This window comes from Lepidochelys olivacea, assembly GCF_965140295.1.
Source record: "Lepidochelys olivacea isolate rLepOli2 genome assembly, chromosome: 24".
NCBI lineage: Eukaryota > Metazoa > Chordata > Testudines > Cheloniidae > Lepidochelys > Lepidochelys olivacea.
The window spans coordinates 1016912-1038135 of record NC_140434.1 but is presented as its reverse complement, the minus strand read 5'-3'; the positions used below and the strand labels follow the sequence as shown (position 1 = coordinate 1038135).

General features: G+C 54.7%; 1 protein-coding gene across 1 annotated transcript in view; it reads right to left on the bottom strand.

The window, feature by feature from the left end:
* Positions 1–21224, bottom strand: part of KCNN3 (potassium calcium-activated channel subfamily N member 3) — an 81101-nt gene that overhangs the window by 26977 nt on the left and 32900 nt on the right. Inside the window, exons 3-4 of the mRNA XM_084614093.1 lie at positions 15132–15550; positions 125–266 (exon numbers count right to left, since the gene is read on the bottom strand). Of these exons, the coding sequence (XP_084470219.1) occupies positions 125–266; positions 15132–15550 (561 nt within the window). The remainder of the gene's footprint in view (positions 1–124; positions 267–15131; positions 15551–21224) is intronic.

The following is a 21224-nucleotide window of genomic DNA, read 5'->3' as shown; positions in this document are numbered from 1 at the left end:
CTCAGTACAGGAAGGACCCAGTGGGTGGGTGTGAGGGTCAGTCTGCTGGCCCCAGCTCCCTGAAGCTTTGCTCCAGATTGTGTACTTTCTCCCCCGGGCCGCTTCCCTGAGAAAACAGCCTTACCATGATGCCGGTGAGGAGACAGACGCCTTTCCCACAGTATGTGTGAGGCACCATGTCACCGTAGCCAATGGAGAGGAACGTGATGGAGATGAGCCACATGGCACCCAGGAAGTTGCTGGTCACATCCTGCTGATCGTGGTACCTGCCAAGGAGATGTACACCTCAGTGTAGCAGGAGAGAACAGGAAACCAGTCATCTCACAGAACTCTCCCCCTCACCCCGCCCGGGGGGGTCTCTGCCAGGTCAGATAATGGTGCTTATGGAAATAGGGCCTTGTCTATCCACTGGTCCCCAGTGTCAGCAGGCAGCTGCAGAAGACACCAAGCAAGCACTGTCTTGTTCCTGCACAACCCATCCCTGCAAAACTGACTGGTCAAAAGGGCATTTTCAATGGCCTCAGGTTGCAGTCTTCCCATGCTGGATGTCTGCAACCCTGCTTCTGTATGGCCTCAGGACCACATCTTAGAACCATGCACTGCCATAGCAGCTGGGCTTAAAAGATTACTTGCAGCAAGATTATGGAATCAGATAGGCGCCCACCCCTCTCCAGACTTAATTAACCTTGGCCTGAAAGCCTCTGGACTCACCCAGCATGAGACCATACTGCAAAATAGGGAATAAATAATAATGCAACAGAATGTGCCCCAGCTGCAGCAATTTCACAATTTCCTCATAAGAAACCCCCCATGGGCGCGCACACAGAAACACACAGAGCAAAGACTCAGCGGAAAGATTTTGCTTTCAGTCAGCGTTGCAGTCACGTTTTAGCGAAATACCCTCCAGCTCCATCTGCACTGGGGCCAGGCTGCTGGGTAGGGATGTCTGTCTGATGGGGAAACAGATGTGACTGAATGGAGAGGAGAGGCGCAGGCTGAGAGCTGCTACTGCTGCTCTGTTCCCACCAGTTGCTCAACTTGTCAAGGTTCCTCATGAACTTTTCATTTACATTTGAACTCACAGCACAATGTTGTCTCCTGCAAACTCATTATCGCCACCTCCCTGCGAGTGATGCAGACCTCATGAGAACAAATTCATTCCCCTCCTGACAGAACTGAAATGCACTTGTGTCAGTTTACACCTTTGATAACTTTCCCTATTTGGGCTCAAGCTGGCACGGAGACTGTCTGCATTATGGGTGTCTGACAGCAATGGCAGCTCGCCTCTAGTGTTCATGTGAAACTGGCCCTGGATTATGGATTTAGCACGCACATGCCCCCTGCAAACAACAAGCACAAACTAACAGAGCATGTTGGCAATTTCAACCCCTTCCTGTGGCTTTATACATCATTCTGAGCTTCTCTGGTTAGCAGCTCGGTCTCCAGGTGAGAGGCTTGTAAAACAACCCAGAGCGAGCAAATGACATTAGTATCAACCCAATATTAATGTATTTTTTCTGACTTCTGTTCCTGCACCTACACACCCGGCCACTGACTGAGGTTAGGGAGACTAGAGACCCAGTGTCACATTAACCAATGCCCCCTGCTCTGCTCCCACATCCTCCTGGCTCTTTCCCTGGCTGCCCCCCAGGTAAGGGGGTCAGGTTCCACTGCAGGAAAACTTATGCCCAATCCTGCAAAGACTTGTGACTGCGCTTTACTCAAAGCATGTGAAAATTCAGTGGCACTCCTAGCCTCAGCTAGTAACTCCAGGGAAACTTTGTAAGGTTTCCATTGCCACGTTCCGTCCTTTGGACAAAACACTGAATTCTGGTCAGTTTCCTGTTCCTGACAAGGTCAACAAATTCTCTGGCTGGCCCCCCAGAGCCTCAGCTGCTTCTCTTCCTGTTCCTGTACAGCCGTGAGGCCTGCTCCTCTGGCCCCCAATCTCTGCAGGCCAGCTTGTCGCAGGCCTCTGCCAGATCCTCAGGCTCAGTTCAGGCCAGGCCAGGCCAGACCATCTCCTCGGCAGTAACTGAGCCTGTAACCTGGGGGAGATGAACTGGAACTGCTGGGCTGGCTTGGATGGTGTGATCCAGCAGCAGTAATGCATCAGCGTACACAGCAAAGGACTCTGGTCTGGTTACTGCTGGTCTCTTTCCCTGGCTGCAGATCCAGGACACCTTACCCTTTCAAACAACCTAGCTAGGCTTAAGATGGAGCTTGACAAGTTTATAAACAACATTCTATAAGGGGTTGCCTGCAACAGCAGGGAGCTGGACTCCATGACCCAGATGCTCCCTTCCAGGCCTATGTTCCAACTGCTCAAAAAACCAGAAGCTCCGACTAGTTAGGAGCGGCCTAGCCTGCTGACCTTGTGGGGCTTTGCACTGTCATGCCAGATGGCACCCCCAGCCTCTCGCTGCTCTGCCCCAGAAGAGTGTTCGAACCAGCTGCCCTCTTCCAGCCAGTCTGAGCAGTGCGGACAAACTCCTAGTGGAGGAATACAATCTAGACCTCTCCAACAGAGGGCAGGTGGCTGAGATGTACGCACTCCAGGGTGGAGTGTTTTAAAGAGGAGACTGGCATTGGCCTGCGGGTGGCAGAGGGCATAGCCCAACGTGCTGTTACCGTGATTGCTTTCTGCACAGGTGCAATGGTACTCGAGACTGGAAGCCACTTCCAACAAGCAGCAGCAACCTGGTGTATACGGAGCCTCTCAGAGGCACCCAGCTTTGTGATGCAGTTCCGAATGGCCTGGTTTCCAGACGTGATGAGAACCACAGCTCCTGTTGTCTTCAAGACCCAGCTGTGACTCCATAGTTTCCTTTGACTTCTCCATCTGCTTGCTGTGCTCAAGATGTTTATTTCCAGGCCCCTTTGGAGAAGAGGGGATCAGATACTTGATGGGGTGCTGTGGCTGGATCTGCCAAGGCCTGTTTGCTTCTCCGGGGCGGGTTTCTCTCAGCTTCCTTGTGAAATCATTAAGGGAAAACAGATGGAGTTTTTGGCAATTTCCTCCAAATCAATTTGTCCAAGTTTCTCAACTCAGAACTCTCTGGACTATTTTATTATTATTTTTATTTCCCCAAGTCTCCTTATCTGGAGAGTCTAATGAAATATGCAAGCATAAAAAAATGTTGACAAGAATCTGTTTAATATCACATTCCCCACCCTAGTATTAGCATAGAGAGAGGTCTAGTAGTTAGAGCAGGGGACTGGGAGACAGGACTCCTGGCTGCTGTTCCCAGCTCTTGGTGGAGAATATGATCTAGTGATTAGAGCAGGAGACTGGGGGTCCCAACTCCTGGTTTCTTTTGCCGGCTCTGCCACTTGGGGAAGACACTGGGCCTCAGTTCCCACAAAAGGGGAAAATGATATTTGGCCCCCCACAGGGATTAATGTTTCTCTGCAGTGCTCTGGGATCAGAGCTGGAAAACGCTACTGAAATGCGAATTAGGAACAGGGCTGTTTGTTTTCTATATGGATGAGAGGCTTCTGGTGTATATAACAGTGCTAGTCAGTGCAGTCCCCTACTCCTAAAGTAGAGGATCAGAGGCAAAAAATGCCTGCTTTGGAGAAGAACAGACTTCCCCTCTGGGTTACAGACTCCGAGTTGCAGTAACAAAGCTGTTCTGGGGTGAAAGAGACCACAAGTCATTGGCTTGCCCAGTGCTACTGAGGCAGCCCAATGCAGGGCTCTGAGTGCAAGTCTCCAGAGTATTGTGAAGGCCGCATGCTCCACCCTCGGAGGAGGGAGCGCCTTGCATCATCTGGGTGGCTCCGGCTGATGCAGAGTGGTACTGACAGGCTGTAGCAGAGGGGAGCTGTGTTCAGCCCTCTTCCCTTGAGGAAAGATCACCAAGGTGCAGGGTCTCTGGGAGAAGGAGGTGGGAAAACCTCCATGTACCGAATGCTGGGAGAGATGAGGCAATGGTCTCAGATGATGCTGGTGGCTTCATTTGATAAAGCCTCATTTCCTGAGCTTGCCTGCAGCTCAGTGTCCCTCTCTCCAGTCCCATAGGAGCTGTTCTGAAAAGCACTTCTGAGAATGCTGACTCCCACTGGGCCAGCCAGCTATCTGGGAAGTCACATGCTGCAGTGTGGCTGACTGGGAAACCAAAGGATGTGGGAAGCCTCTTGTGCTGAGGGGAGTTGCTGAAAACAGCTTCATAACTTTTTTATCAAAGTTAAAGACAGTCTCCCACCACAACGTGAAGACAACTGTGCCAGTTGTGACCCACCTGGGGATGCTAGACTAGAAAAAAAACAGACAGGCTCCCACCCAGTGCACAGCAGCACTCTCTGGGAACCAGAAGGAGACGGGATACTTACTCTTAAGCAAACATCTAGGGAGCCAGTGTCTAGCTAGAGGTTATAGGAAGTCAGAAAGGCAGGTCCCAGAGGCCCCGGCTCGAATCAAAACAAGCTTCTCTCTTGCCATAGTATGTCTCAGATGCATAGATTCCAAAGCCAGAAGGGACCACTGATCATGTAGTCTGACCTCCCATGTAACACAGGCCATAGGACTTCCCACACTTCATTCCTCTTCGAGCTAGCGCACAGCTTTTAGAAAAAAAACAGTGTCTGCCAACGACGAGGCAGTCCAGGAACGCTGCACAGACTCAGGGGCCGCAGAAAGACCTAGCCTTCCCGGGCTGCATTTGCAGAAGGGCAGACAGAAGTCACCGTTGAACCATACCCTGTGAGGAGATCCCAGTGCCATCTATTCACCTCCCTTTCTCTGCACAACCAGTTACATGGGACCAGTGTGCAGCTGTGCCAGCGGTGCACTCATCTTGCAGTATCACAAAAGCCAAGTGTGCAGCTGTCGCATAGGAGACTCCAAGGTAAACCCAGGGGCTGCAAGAAGGAGTGTTGTCAGTTCAGTAGGCGGTGCTCTTTCCCCGAGCCACTTCCAGCTAAGGCCAGTCGATCTGTAAAATGCTCTGCCACCTTTCTGGATAAAAGATGCTATATAAACAGAAGATGGTGTTAGGATCTTGTACCCCAGGAAAGAAATCCGCCAGCACACAGTCCTACCCTCTAGACTCAGCATGGCCAACAGCAGAGCCGTAAGCCCGGAAACCCCTTAACTTGAGCGAGAGGGAATAGTCAGTAAGCAGACTACTCAAGGAGCCCTGGGCTGGAGGAAGCAAGCAGAGTGCCACACTCAGCGAAGACAGTTGCAGTTCTCCCCAATACCTGTGCAGCTTGACTGCTCCGTATTACACTCCAGCACAGAGCAGGGCGTCTGGTCAACTCCATACGTAGCCATGGATAGCAAGATGTTACTGCAGCGAGGGATGGAGGTGGACTCATGAATCTCAGCTCTGTTTGAGGCAATTGCCAATACCAAGAATGCTACTCCAGCCTTGCTCTCCACTATGCATTGAAACCATCGTCTGCTGTACGTGCTCACCCCCTCTCGCAGGCAGATTTTCAGTTGGGGGGTTACGTCTTTCTCTGCTAACCAGCCAGCAGGATCTTCCTCCTCCTGAAAAAGTACTTCCCCTCCATCAGGCAGCTGTGTGCCTCTGATAAAGGGCTTGGAGCTGTTCTCTGCCTGCCACAAGCAGGACGTGAACAGAGGAGCCTGGCTGATGAGAACAATTTGGTGGGGTTCAGAAGGAAAAGGGTTAGGGACAGGCCAACGTACCAAAGTTTTTTTCTTTTTTCCCAAAAAGCACTTTTGAGCAGATGATGCTTGTCCAGCCGGACAGCTGGCACGCACCCTGCCATGTGAAAGCTGCGAGAGCCGGATGCAGGACCATGCTCACACCAAAGGCTGATGCAGTTGCTCTGACCAGAGCATTCATTTCCACCACCCGCCTTCCCCTGAACGAGCAAAGCCAAATGATGCTGCTGCTGCTGGGAGCAAACTTGCCCAGGCTGCTTGGCTTTCTCTCGACGTCCCTTGACTTTGCTTTCCACCAGTGCAGGGCCATTCTCTACCAAGCCTCTGGGACCGTGTGTTCCTTCCATGTGTTCGAAGCTCAGCCTCCCACACGCGTCTGCCCTCTCAGCCCAGTTTGGAAGTGGAGTATCTGAGTGCAAGGAGGCATGTTACTCCTCCTAGGCAATGCCCACAGTGAGCGAGTGACAGCCAGTTCACTGGTTTGTGTAGGTGTCATGGGAGAGGAGAGGAGGGGAGTGACCAGGAGGAAGAAGTGGGCAAACGCAGGGGTGTTGAGGCTGGCAGTGGTGACAGAGCAGAGTTGGCGTGGGGAGGCTGAGCTCAGACAAGGGTGACAAGGGAGCCAAACAACTCAGCTGGGTCTGTCGCAGGTGGGTGAATGAAGGTAATGCAATGCCCACCTGGAGAGCACCCAGCCATGCTCACAGGGCACACTTCACGCTCTGTTGAGCGGTGTGTGGCAACTACCCAGCTGTGGCTGGTCACTGGGAACTGACCCTGGAGCTGTGCTGATGCCTTTTTCCACAAGCCAGAATGGGTTGAGGTATGGGGCCCGTGGTAGTCCTGTAGCCCCAGAACCGCCCCCCCACCCCAGGAAATGGGGAGGAACAAGCTGTAGCTGGGTGAGCTATGCTGCAGACTACCTGGCTCCAAGCAGCTTTTAATGGGTGTGAACTTTCCGGAATGTAAAGAAGTGGGAGGGTTAACTGTGCTAACATCTAGGCTCTGTACACCAGAGCTCTGTTCTGATGGGGGCAAAACATGTGGCCCTCTTAGTAGGGGAGCCAGCAACCTCACTGAGCAGGCGCAGTGTATAAAGCATACTGATGAGTTGCTAAGCAACGCAAAGCCTTTTGAAAAACCACAACCCACCCCTGACAATGCTGGGGGTTAGGACTCAGCAGAGGAAGCGAGCAGGGAACAAAAGGGAAGCAGCAGCCAGGCAGAGAACAGAGAGCAAAGGGCTGTGAAATGCAGAGGGGAAAGAGAGGAAGAATGGAGCTGGGGGAAAGTGACCAAGGGACACAGCATCCCATGTGCCATGAATGTCGGGGTCCCCAGGTCACAGGTGCCCACAGCTCCAAAACCACCCCAATCAGCAGAGGCCAAGGAACGGATGAGTCACAGAGCTTGGACTCCCGTGTTTAGTCCTAAAAGAAAAGGAGCGAGTCTGCTGGCACAACCTCCTGCTGTATAGCAAACTGCAGCCATCCCAGCACAAGGCAGTGGTGACAGATGCACACGAGGATCCGGTTCCCCACCCCCCCACACTCATGCTCTCTCTGTGTGGAGCTGTGCACTGGCAGACATTCCCTGTACTAACGAAGCCACAGGCTCTCCTGGCCATTATGCCTGGGCAGCACTAGAAAAGGTCAAGTCACTATTCTGTGTTCTATCTCCCTCTGCCCAGCCATGTGTGCAGGGGGTTAGGGAGGTCGGTGGGGGCTGCTTGCTCTGCCAGCTTGTCCCCTGGCCCAATTCCATCCGCATTAACTGCATTTTGACACCTGCCTTTTCAGTTGGCTAAGAAGTTATTCTGTATTTCTTGTCTTAAACTGTCACGTAGCATTGCTGCTTCTTGATGGATTCTGCGGGCCACCCCAGAGAGGGCTGCATTCCGGTCTCAGTGGGACAATCCCTGTGTCTCGCAGACCTTGGCCAGCTGTGGGGGCATAAGGGCGCATTCGTTCGTGGTTGCTGCTTGGCCAAGGATGGTGCTGTCGTGGTATGGATCATTACCATGGCTGTGATGTGTAGTAGGGCGCTCGCTAACTTGTACAGTGGCTATTTTTTCGTATTAATGCTTATTTATTTACATTTCATTTTCCAGCCCAATCCCACAAGGGACAGAAACTCATAGTCAGGAGGGCCCAGGGACCTTGCCAGCCCATTTAAATCCCTCAAATGCAGAACCCATAAACCACACTGTCATAGCACCGTCAGATAACCATCCCCATCCCCGCAGCATAGAAAAGCTCGGCCAGTCAGTGGGTGTGGCACCAGCACTCTTCCATAGGACTTCAAGCAATCCAAGTTCCCCTTTAACGAGCCCCAGCAACCTAGACCAGGCCGTCATTGTGCTCTGTAGTGACCTGGCACCTAGTCCAGGCACCTGGAAAGTGGTGAACGGTCTCTTGCTCTCGGTGGCTCCGTCTCCCATAAGCTCCTGCCCGAGGGCCCAGGAGAGATCCTGAGGATTCCCCTACTCAGGCTGGGACAGTGGAAGCACAGAGGCCATGCAGCTGAGGGGCCAGGCCAAACCTGAGTGGCGCTGCGATCCCATGCACAGATAGCAGTGCCAGCGGGGTCAGGCAGCGGGGGGGAAAGGCACTTGAGAGGGAGAGAAGAGGGTCAGTGCCCGTCCTTCAAAGGGCCAGCGAAGGTCCCTGCAGTCCCTGGCACAGGTCCGCCCAGGTACAGCTGATTTCACCATCTCCATGGCAGGATGGGCTGCTTCAGGCATGAGCCTGTGCGTCAGGAGCTGTGGGTTCAGTTCCTGCAAGATCTGGGGCAAATCACGTAATCCCTCTGTGCCGCCGTCTGTAAATGGAGAGAACAATCCTTCCTTTCCGCGTAGGGAGCGCGCACAAGCCATCAGGATGGGGCAATGCCACAGAGTGACCTGGATCACTTGGTAAGCCAGGCTTATGTGAACAACGTACACCTCGGGACGCTGGTGCACTGCCGAGCTGGAGGACTGTGTCCTGGAAAGTCGTAGGGCAGATAACCAACTGAACCCGAGCTTGCAGTGCACTGCTGGCTGAGCAAGTCACTGTGATAGCAACGTGGAAACAAATACTGAACTGGGACAGGACCGTGTCCAGGGCATCGGTGAGACCATTCCTGCAATCCTGGGGGCAGTTCTGGTGTCCACACTGCCAAAAGCATGTTGAAAAATCGGAAGGGGTTTATAAAGAGCTACAAGAATAATTCCAGGCCTGGAAAAAACTGCCTTATAGTGAGAGACTTAGGGAGCTCAATCTGTTTAGTATAACCAAAAGATTAAGTGTTGATTTGACCATAGTCTGAAAGTACCTACACGGGGTGAAAAAACAGGCTAGTAAATTATTACTCTTTAATCTAGCGAGGCAGAATGTGATCCTGTGGCTGAAGCCAGACAAATTCAAACTAGAACTGAGGGGAGAGTTTTTAACAGGGAGGGAAATTACCCATTGGAACACCTTTCTTAGGAACCTGGTGGATTCTCTGTCACTTGAAATCTTTCAGTCAGGTTTGACTGTCTTGCTAAAAGATCTGCTGTAGCTCACTCAGAAGTTATGGCCTGGATGCAGGAATTAGGAGAAGCTTAGACAAATACCTGTCAGGAATGGTCTAGATAACATGGAGTCCTGCCATGAGTGCAGGGGACTAGACTAGATGACCTCTTAAGGTCCCTTCCAGTCCTATGATTCTATGATTACAGGGTGAAATTGCAGGAGATCACAACAACCCCCTTTGGCCTTAAAGATCTCAGACTCTGAACCATGGCTGTTCATGCTGTACACTCTAAATTAGGGTCCGTCTCTCACTATGGTTCGTACAGACCCTAGCACAATATGGGCCCGACCGTAATACAATTATCATTGCCTGGGGAGCAAAAGCACAAGTCCAGGTTGCAAGAAAGTTTTAATGACCTAGAGCACAAGGTCTGTAGCACAGTGCCCAGCACAGGGGTGGAGGGACATTCCTTGATTGGGGTCTCTAAACAAAGCTCTAATATCAATATTAGCCCCCTATTTTCACCCCTCTGACTTGCCAATAACTCCTTTCGGTCTGCAGCTCAAACTCCCCCAGCAGATTGCTCCTGTTAAACCCAGCTGAGCCTGGGGGCTGGTGACCCTCCAAAACAGAAACCTGGCATGAGGCAGCTGGTTATTGGGGCTTTTGGTTTGCATCTCCGGTGGCAGCAAACCCACAGGGAGCTGATTCAGTGCTGCAAAGCAGACGGCCTGGATTACTTGGCATGGCTTTGGAGACATTCTTCGGTTGATAGTGGCTCGGTTCAGACTTCAAGGATGTGATGTGATAGCATTTTGTTCAGTGCTAACTCCAACAAGACATCGAAGGTCAAGCTGAGTTCTCAGGCCCTAGGCTAGGCCCTAGCAGCACACAGGGGATTTCACCAGGGCCAAGGATTGAGTCCTCCATGACTCCTCTAGGTTTGTGCTCATATCTGGCCCCCACTGGCAGAGAAAACCCTGGCGTGCTGTCTGTACAGACCAGATTAAAGGCAAAACATGGTTTCCTGGTGTTTTACAGCCATTTCCGGGCATAGCTGCTCCTGCTCTACCAGCAATATGCATGAGCACAACTCTAAGAGGGGTTCGGTTTGTCACAGGTTCCAGGAATCCAGACTGAGGCTCCCCTTTCCCAGTGCACCCGCCCCCTGGGATGACAGCGACGCAGGGTACAGCCAGTGAAGTTAATCTGGGCAGGCCCATCTGCCCTAGGAAACTCCATCCTTTCCTTGCATAGCAGTAGCAGCGGCTAACTCAAAGCGGGTCTGTGTAGGGCAGGACAGCATCGTCTGTGCATGGCAGTGCAAAGCACGAGGTGTTGATCTGCTGACTCCACACTGACACTGGCTGGAAGTGAGGAGGCCAGAGCTGGATATGGCTCGCTTCATTCTTGGCTGTAATATCCTCCGAGCTACCAAGCACAACGTGCGGAAGATGGAATCTGCCTAGCCAGGGAAGAGGCACGGAAGAGGTGCAGCTGGAAGGTGTTGCCTGTCTCTCCCTCAGCAAGCTGGAGAACTGAGTAGCTTCGGCAGGTGCTTTGAGCTAACGAAGTGGCGCTGCCAGCGCCCTTCCCGCGGGGCTCCAGGAGAGAGCAGCACTCACGTTCCTGCCCAGTTCCCCCCAGGGAGACCCCAACTGCCTGCACGGCAAAGAGGTGAACAGCAGATATGGCACCGCTGACAGGAAGGACCTGCCATTGTCTGCACCAGCCCTTTGGAACGGCCGTACCCCAGTGCACGAATGACTAGGTTCTGGTGGCGGACTGGCCTGCGGTGAGCAGCCAGCTGGGACAGTACTTTGCCCAGCAGTGGGGTCTTTCATCTAAGGCTTCACCAGCAAGCACTGATTAGACCTTGCAGTGCGAGCTTGGGAGGGATACACGAGGACCGGTCTGCCTACCCTGGGGTGCACAGCAGGACAGGGAGTGGAGAGCTCTTGGCCAGGTGGTGACCAGCTGTGGGGAATATCCTTGAGTGCTTACACACCGGGAGCTTAGTCTGGTTCCTTACGTCAGGTCTGGGCTAGTCCTGGTGCTACATCCCCGGCTGTGTCTCTGGGAGTTAGGAGAGGATTTTGAGAGACAGCCTCCATGTATGGGACCAGAACTGAGCCACCGAGAGAGAGGCGAATGCTACGGAGGGGGCTCTCCGCTGCCCAAACAGGCGGTGCCGCTCCTCTGAGCAATGACCAGCTTGCAAGGGTGAAGGCTGGGCAGTGAGCAGGTGCTTCCCAAAGCAGAGAGAGACAAGTCTAGAGAAAAGAGAAGGGAGGGAGAGACCCAAAGATCCAAGGGAGGGGGAGGAGAGGGTAGAGAAGCAGCTCCGGGGTGGTTTGAGCAGGCAGCTGGGAGTCAGCGCAGAGGCCTGTGAGTCCTCAGAGCGCATCTCCTCACCCCTCATTGGCAGCCCAGTTCCTCCCCGCAGACAGACTATGCTGCTCCCCCGCTCCATGATTTCCCCAGCCCACGTGGGCTGGAAAAGCTCATCTGGGGGTGGGGGGGGGAGGGAGCAGGCCCCAGGCTCCCAATAGCACTTCCAGCCCGGCCAGCCAGAGCCAGCGGTATTGTTAGGCAAATGGCAGGTGCAGGGCAAACATGCAAACGAGGCCACTGAGAGTCCTTCTGATCAATTAGCTACTCTGGCTTCCCCGTGCTTTTATCGCTGCTCTGCATCAAACAGCCCCTGGCCCCCAGCAGCGCAGAGACAGAGACAGGGCCACACACGCTCCGACTCAACAGGCTGAGGATTGCCAGCATTGGAGCCTCTGGCCTACCCCTCCCCCTCCCTGTCTGTCTGTCCATCCATCAGGTACTTCCACGGGCGCCCTACCATAGTGCCAGAGTATCTCGCAGTACCCCCACGGCCAGTGCTGTGCTCCCTGCACTCCATGCTCTTCTCTCTCCCCTCCCTGTTCTCTCCCTGAGGTGGGATTGTTTGGCCCAGCACCTGGCGCTGCGGGGTCCCGATCTGACAGGCTCCTGGCAATGCAGCTAACCCATAACCATTGCCTCTCCCTCCACACAGGTAGGTCTCACCATCATCTTGGTTACTGGGCAGCTGCCTCTCTGGCCTGGACAAATGCAGTCTGGCCTGCTGAGAGCCATGCAGAGATCGTTTCCCCAGCCTGTCCCTCTCTCCATGTCACTTTGCTCTCACACCCCAAGTAAGCTGCTGGTCTTTGCTTTCCAGGCCCTTCCCCACCTCTCCCCAGCTTCCTATCCTCTCTTATTCACAGCTGAGCTTTTGAAGCTCACCTCTGATTGGCCCATAACACCAGCCTCCAGTGCCCACTTGTTACATTCTCAAACAAGCCACTGTGTACTTTCTCCTGCGCTGCCCCTCACGACACCCCCAGAGCCACTTCTGCACCCACCTTCCAATCCCTCTGCCAAACTCTCCTTTGCTGTGATGCGTACAAAGATCTGGACAATGGTTCGGCTACTGGGGTGCAGAGCCCACGGCCTGGCATGCTGACCAGCACTGTCTCACTGTTCACTTGTGCTCCCGTCTGCCTGGCTGTCTCCCTCTGGTGTCTCTTGGCTTATACGCGGGTTGGGAGCTCCTTGTGGCAGGGACTGTCTTTTTGTTCTGTGTTTGTCCAGCTCCTAGCGCCACAGTAATAATACAGCAGAGGTGGGTGGCCACTTCCAGAAAAGGTTTTCAGGTAATGAGAGGCCAGAGACTCCTCGGCCATGGAGGGAGGCTGGGAAATGACCTCTCAGCTGAACGGCAGACGGGGCCAATGCCAGCGAGTTTTGCCCCTCCCCGGTCAATGCCACGCAGCTGGTCTTAAAGAGATGCCTGCAAGGAATTTTTATCTCCACCGTCTTACAAACATGTCCCATGCACCCAGCTGTGCTCATCTGCCTATTCCCTTCCCCCTTCTGTCCACCGCTCAGTCAGTTTCCTAGGGCTCCCTTAGTTGCTGAGGGCCCTCAGGCAGCAGCCCTGCCTCAGTTGCCCTACCTGTAGGGGCATGAGATTGTGCAAGTCTTGAAGGGAGCTGGATCGAGGGTAGAGCCTCTGCTCCCTGACTCACCCCTTGTCACTGCTTGGACAGAGAGGGTGCTAACGGGGGAGCAGAGGGGTACGAATTGGCAGCAAGAACGAAATGGGTTCAAAGAGACAGCAAATAGAGAGCAGGGCGCCAGCAGAGGCAGCTGATGTGCATGGAGTCAAGGGAAAATCAGCAGCTAGATCCCCCATCTGTGCCCACAAAGTGCTCAGTGCTTAAGTGCTGCCTGGCAAGCTGTGGCACTGTGGGTTTCTGTCTCACCCCGAGGACAGCCTGCCTCTCCAAACCTGTCACCGTCAGACTGAGGCTCCGGGAAAGCCGCTGAGCTCAGCCCCAAGTGCTAATTCCCACTTGGAAGGGTTTAATTAGGAACCTCCATGGACAGATCTTTGCCATGCTGGGGAAGGCTGGGGAAATGCCAGTCATGCCCTGCAAGATGCCAGCAGCTGTCAGTACCCCTTCCCGTGTCATGACTAACATGATCCTGCTGTCAAGCCACGTCTCTGTTCTGGCCCCAGAACAACGCGGAGAGCATTTGTGACCCCGTAACCTCCCTGTGCCTGTGGGTGGCCTGGCGGGGTTGTGAAATGAATAGTCCGGAAGGAGACGTATCCCTGCATCCCCCCCAGGCTAGAAGTGCACTCGCTGCCCCACATTCACACCTTGTACGGGGCCGTCTCCACAGCAAGCTCAAGTCCCAGCGAGACGCTCGCCCAGAGCTGCTGTGTAACTGTGTTGTCATGACAGTTGCTATCAGCGAAGCTAGAGCGAGAGCCCAGGCCTTGGGGCTTGGCAAGTTATTTTGCACCTTCTGTGTGTCCAGCAGCTCCCCCTGCACTATTCCACAGGAGACTGTGCCCAGCAGAATAGGGCTGGGCCCAGCCATCTGAGCCAGCCCGGCCTTCGCTGGTGAGCTGAATGACCCCAGCTGCCCGCACCGCTCCTCCAGATACAGTTTAGGACACTGGAGACCAGTCTCCCCTTGTAACACTTGTGTGACTTGGAGGATAGGCTCTGTCCATTGGTCAAACCCTGACTGGGAAGATCCATTGAGTGGGGTCTGTCGTCCTGCCAAGGACTGCCGGGGAGCCTGGCACAGCAGAATGGGGCTGCTGGTGAGAACGGAGAGGGCTGCATGCACACAGCCTCCCTGGACAGCAGCAGCGAAGCCTGGCCAGGCAGCCCTCCGCTGGGTACTTTAGGAAGGCGCTGCCCACAGAAACCTGGGTTCCCATTTTCAGGAAGCCATTGATTTATTTTCACTGGCCTGGCCTGGGCTGGGCCAGCTGGTAAGTATTCCTGGACCCCACGATCCCAGGGCGGGCAGGGGTGTTGCATAGCCAGCTAGCTGTCCTTTCACAGCACCACACCCAAATCCCCTGGGTTTGCTCACATGGCACCCGCAAAGCACGCTCACACACAAAATCCTTGGCTCCTGCATCCTGCTCCCTCGCTACATCTACATGGCGAAGAGAACCCCACGGCAGTGAGTCCCAGAGCCCAGGTCAGCTTACTCAGGCTCATGCTACGGGGCTGAACTTAGCAGTGGAGACCTTCCCGCTCGGGCTCCGAGACCCTCCCCCATTGCTGGGTGCCAGCCCAAGCAGGAACGTTACCCCGTAGTGAAAACCCGAGTCAGCTGACACAGGCCCTGCGACTTGCTGCCCCTGGGTTTTGTTTTTGCAGTGCAGATGTACCCCAGAGGCTCTAGGGGTGCCTGCCTTAGGGAGGGAGAGCTCTGTATGGAGCCCACATCATTGATTCAGCCCTTCATCTCTGGGAAACCTTAGAATTGCCAAGCCACTGAGCCCCTCTCCAGGGCTGTAAACACCTGTGGGAAGAAGGGAAGAGTACCATCTCCTCCCCTTCATGCCCTGTGCTGAGGGCATGCACACCACTCACTGCTCCAAGGAGAAGCCTCGTTAATCCAACACCCCCCCAGCCCACCCCCAGCTTACCTCTCGCAGACACGGACTGTCCAGGCGGCAATGATCCACAGGGAGATGCTGAAGACCAGCAGCACTGTGCCGGGGCAGATGGTCATGAGAGTCTTCATGACGAAGCGGGTGTTGAAGTTGATTTTGTTGAGTGCCCCGATGCTGCGTGATGAGGCGTCAGTGAAGAGCTTGCTGTGCAGCAGCATGACCCGGGCAATCAGGTACAGGCGGAGGAACATGGGGATGGAGAGGATGATGTCCACATCAGCCTCTGCCCTCGAGGGTGTGTAGGAGAAGGCCAGACGTGCTGTCCAGAAAAATTTGTACTCCCCAGGGATGGGGTGTATGGCACAAACCAGCATCTCCAGGCTGATGTAAAGGATGCGCTCATAAGTCATTGCTATCCGCCAGTCATCAGCGCCATTGTCGATCACGAAGAGCTAGCAGGATGGAAGGCACGTGATTAGAGAGAGCACCCGGTTAGCGACACGCTGCCTTCCTTCCCATGGGCTACCCTGCAGGGCCCAGCCCCAGGGAATGGAGACCGCAGGCAGAACGTGAGGGAATTCATACTGGCTACGGTACAGGGTCCAGAATCCCAATGTGAGCTCTGGGCCCTGCCCCAAAGCATTCACAGTCCAAAGAGCGGGATGGGGAAACAGAGGGGAGGCAGTTTGCCCAGCGGCGAAACAGGACCCAGGTGTCCTGACACTGTGTCCCATGCCCGAGCTGCCCCATTTAGGCACAGAGGCTTTCTTGGCTTGACTTGTAGCAGCTGCCCCCAGGAAGCCCCAGGACTCAGGTTCTAATCCTACCACTGACACCAACCTCCTGCTAATGCTTACTCAGGCAGGCAGTGCCGCGGGAATCGTGTAAGTCATAGCAGCACAGACGGGCAAGATCAGGCCCATAGCTTTTCATAGTCATCCTTGGGCACCTGTGGTGCGTGGAGGTAACTTGTGCTCACTTAGCCCTGCCTGATTGGAGCAGCAGTTGGGTGGGCAGCCACGCGTGTGCCGGACCCGGCTGAGCAGCCTGCGAGCACAGCTCAGCAGCAGGGTCACTGCAGTCAATAAAGCAGGCTGGAAGGAGGGTCAGCAGGGAACCGGCTGAATTGCTGGACTCCAGCATGGGAGAGTGTTTATAAACTCCAGAGCAAGTTCAAGGTCCGGTTTCTCCTGGGGAGCCCACGGACTGGAACTGGCTTAGGTGAGGTTATTTATACCAGGACAGAACACTCTGGGGAAAAGCTTTCCCTCTCCAGCTCTCATCCCTGAATTTCTCGGTCTACCACCGGTTCACACAGGCACACTGCTAGGGGCGGAGGGTTCTCCAGCTGCTTTAAAAACTAAACAAACAAACAAACAGAGCGGGGAGGCTCCACACCAGGGTGGTAGAAAGGCCTGTCTACACTAGCACAGGGGCTCAACCCCACAGCACAAGCCAGCTGAGTGCAGAGCAGCCCTAGCTCCAGCACTGCCAGCCGTACTGCCTTAGAACAAGGGAGGCCAGGCGCAGCGAGAGCCGGTGCAAGACAGCCGCATGGAGAGGGGGCCACCAGCCCCAAGGCAGTTAGGTGAGCTGCATGCCAGGGCCAGACCGTTGCAGGCTGCCTTGAGGTGGCTACTGTCTGGCAGACCTTGGACTGGGCACAGGTGATGGCCACCTGCTGGGCTGCTTTGGTGCAAGGGAGTGGCTCATGCAGCTTTTCAGCTGGCCCCATTTGAAGAGGGGCAGCCCCTCTGTGCATGTGTCATGATGGGACTTGAGTAGCCACAGGCACCACCCAAACCCAGCAGTCCTAGTGGATGCTGCAGCAGGAACCACCAGATAAAAGCTCTGGGGATTAGCAGGGGCCGAACCAGAAAGAAATGGAGATTGTGGTCTGCGTCCTGCACCTTTGGCTTGCGAACGCAGGGACAGAGCGCTGTACCCGGAGTGCAGGGCCTGCCTCACCACTCTCAGGGCCCTTCTCCCCCAGCCTCTTGTGCCAGACGCTGGGCGTAGCAAGAGCCACCCCCTGCGTTGATGAGCTTGCTGTCTAAACAGAGCACGGGCAGGAGGGGAAACAGAATCCCAGGTGACTTGCACAGGGCCACCCAGCAGGACAATGGCAGAGCCAGGAACAGAAGCCAGGTCTCCTGGCTCCCAGCCTCATGCCTTATCTAGCCCATGGTGCCTCTCTAGAGTGCACAGCAGAGCCTGCAGGGGACCCAGGGCCAACCCAGGGCTGCAGAGCTCAGGCCACCCCAGTGCTCTGCGTCAGCCAAGGAACTGCCTAAACTGCCTTAGTGCGGTGGGGCCTTCTCCAGCCCCCTTTGCTCTCAGCTGCCTCCCCTCCCAATTCATTTGTTGCTCACGCTTTGCCTTAGAATGGCCCAGCCCCCAGCTTCCATGCTGAGCATTGCACTGTCAATTAACATGACTGAATGGCCCTTAAAGGCCCCCTTGCTCCCAACTGCTGATGGAAGGCAAAATCAGAGCAATACAATGGGGCAGCCAGCTTTTCAACTGCAACACCCAGGCACCCTGCTGTGAGGAAAGATCCCATCAGGTTCCCATGGCAACAGCAGGTTCAGCCAAGCAGCGAGGAAGGACTGGCTAAGGAAGCAGGGTCTCCTTGGCTTTGAAGGTCAGGCTGGCTGCACTGGGGACACCGCACTGGAACGCACCAGGGCTGGAGCCTGAAACCCTTGTTTATCTGCATAGCTCTTGCTCCCATGGGGGTTGAGAATCCTGGGTCCCAACGCTGCCTATGTGGGGCTCTGATGGGGCAGTGCATTATTGTATTCATTAAGCACTGACCATCACTCAACTCCATAAGACACGCAGAGGGAGACTTGGTTTCCACTCCACAGAGCTTACACTCAAACCACTTCTTCAGCTCCTTTTTGCTAAGTAAAGCCCAGCTCTACCCCCGTCACAGCCTGGCTCAGCAGAGCTTTGAAAAGACGCTGAGGCTAGGAGTCCTAGGCATGACAGCCAGGCTGGCTGCTCGCTGCCAGGGCAGACCCTGCTCGCTGGGTCTCAGAGGACAGCATCGAAGGGGTTCCCAGACTGACAGAGCAAGGACAGCAGCAGCACAAAGCGATGGCTCTGGGCTCAGTCACAGGACAACCAAGCAGGAGTCTCCTCCAACCACTGACCCCGAGACTGGAGAACACACTAGAGAACAAACCGGCACAGGGCGCAGGGCAGGGGGGAAGGGGATGGGAACTCCTCGGGCTTTTCCATCCCTGGTTTGTGATTCCTAGCAGCTCAGTGGGAGGGACGGGCACGCCAGGCACCGTTAGTCCCGGACAAACAGCTCTCTAGCTTGGAGAGCTAGGCTTGCCAGAGACTCAAACTGGAGTCGTCATGTTCGCTGACGCATCACCCCCTCCCCTTTCACTTTAGTTACACAGATGTTCCATCACTGTGGGGAAGGGGGAGGGGGGGTGCTGAGCTCAGAGCCTGGTAGGGTTGTCCCTCCTTTACCCCACTCTCACCAGCCACATAAGTAATTAGAGCCCCCAAAACGTGCAGTCTAAAGAAAGACACAGGGTCAGAGGGGAGCACGGAAGAGACTGTCCTGGGTCCTGCAGCAGGCAGCTCCAAGACCAGATCTCAGGCCTCCTGGCCAATGTATTCCCTTGAGCAGATCCCGGAAGATACTGGCTCCCATGTGGCCAGGACTCCAGTCTCATTTCCCCACTTGCCCAGCCAGGGACAGCAAGCTGCTCTGAGCAGCTCTGCCTGGGGCTGGGTGTGAGCATCCGTCTTGGGCGAACAAACCCACAGGCTGACTCAGTCAGCTACTTGGCCTCTCTGCCCTGGTCTCTTTGGAAAGCTCCGCAGCTTGTAGCTGCTTTGTGTAAGCAATTGTTCATAAAAATGCTACAAACTGTCAGGACGCTGCTCGAGGTGGTAGCAGCTGACAGTCCATTCCTCCCTGTGAAGAGTATGACAAACAGCAAAGGAAATAGCCCAAAAGCTGTTTGCCTCCTGGGGTGGGTGGGGTGATTTCGTGTTTGTTGGTTGTAATCTTACCCCACCAGCAGGGAAGCGAAAAGGGGTTGTGTGTGTGGTTTTTTAAAGCTTTTGCCTTTGTAAAGTTCTCTCCAGCATGCAGGCTAGGAGTGCACCGTCGCTACTAGGGTTTCTATGGAAACCACATCCAAAATCCAGTAATATCCAAATAGGCTTCCCCAGGATTGCCAGTAGGGAAAGGCGCGAGCGCACTTGCCACAGTGGCTAGGAAACAACAATGCAGCTGGAGAACAGGGAAGGAAGAAACCAAGACGCTCATGCCTCTGTTAAGAAGCATGGGCCTGCAACCATTGGTGTGGGAGAAGTTCCAGTTGGGGCAGCATCCCGGGCACCCGCTCTGGCGTTTGCTGCCACTTCCCGCGTGCCCTCTTATAGCTGGGGATTCAAGCACGCTGCAGAGTGTCACAGGAGCGCACACCTGGCTCCTACAGGGCTCATCAAGGGATGACTTTTCCTTAGTGCTCGGGGCAGGGCTGTTGAGAGGAGCCTGATCTGAGGCTCTGCTTCGGCCCTTGACTTCACTCTCAGGGAGGAGGGGCCATTGGCATGGGCAGCTGGGCACATCCTTTCAAGCCGACATTGCAGTGCATGCGTCTGCATAAAGCTGGGACTTTCAGGACAACAACAGCTGTTGTACACCCCAGCCAGGGTGTCTGCCTCCTTCAGAGCTTCCTGCACACTGCCCTCCAGCTCTGCCAGGGCACAGGCAGTTCCTTCTGGGCAGCCGGGAGCCAGCTCCGGGGGCTCTGACCTTCAGAGTGTTTTACACCTAAATCAGTCACAGCCAAGCCCTTTCCAAAAGCCAGCCCTGCCACACGCCTGCTCGCCTTCTGCACAACATGCGGCGGGCTGAGCCTGTGAGGAAGAAGTGACGCTTGCTCCACAGGCACCATCTTTAGAGCAGACAATTCACGTGCTGAGGGGCTGGATCCTGCTTGGTTAAAGTCAAGGGGAGCAGAGTAGGGCCTGTAGGTTCTGTGTGCTGTGGGGATCAGTCCTGATTTCAGCTGTCTGTGGCCACACCCATACAAGCCCTCCGTGCAGAGATAACTGCCATGAGCTTGATTTGGTAGGTGCCAGTTACCCTAGTTTCAAGCAGGGTTCAGCTCCACAGCTGCGGAGCCTGCGCTGGTGCATTGGGCCAGGCCGCAGAGAATGCACCTGCTGCTTTAAGCACTCCCAGTTCTGCAAAACCCTCCAGCAGATGCTTAATTTTAAACACGAGTGCACGGCTGAATCTGCTCCCCAGTTCCTGGTTAGCTCTCTCGCTTAGTCTGCTGGGGGAGGCAAAGCAGGATGGGGTTCAAAGGCACAAAGGACAGTTCGGCACCCAGCTCTCCCCCACGTGCACCTTTGAAAATCTCCTCCTTATGTTCTCATCTACAGGTCATGGAAGACGGAGGTGCAATGTGGGGCCACTAACAGTGATGTTGACCATGTGACTACAATGCAGCCCCCCCCGTTTATATACATACCGACTCCTGATGCATCCTGCAGCAGCAGGGTGAGAAATCCATTTGCGGTTGCCCAGAGAGTACTAATTAATGACACAAAGAGGTAGAAAATGGGAGAGGATTCAGTTTCCCTTCCCCATGCCTGGCCACAAACCAAAGAAAAGAGCCATGCTTAAGGAAAGTTCTCCTTTTGCTAATAGCAGGGATGCGACTCCCAGCCCAACCTCCAGCAAGTGCTCCCAACCAGCCTACCAGTTAATATCCGCTATCGTTAGAGCAGAGTTAAAACCCACAGTGACAAAGGCTGGAGTGCACAGTTGGACCCCAGCCATACGTGCTGTCTTTATCCTTCCAAAGAGCCTGAGCAGTGGGGAAGGGCCCTCTCGGTCTGTCTCATTTACACCCCCTGCCTTTCCTTGGGGGCATGGCATTGTACTGGTGCTTGGAACATGGTCTGCATTGAGTCTATTGCTCTGGGTTCTGACACCTTGCTCATCAGCAGGGTGCTGGAAATGAAAAGAGGCCTTCCCCTATGCAGGAGGCTGGGGGTACTATCCCCACAGCACCCCTAGCCTCAGCCAGCTCACCACCAAGCCACATCCTTACAGGAGTGCTATTGAGGCAGGCTCTA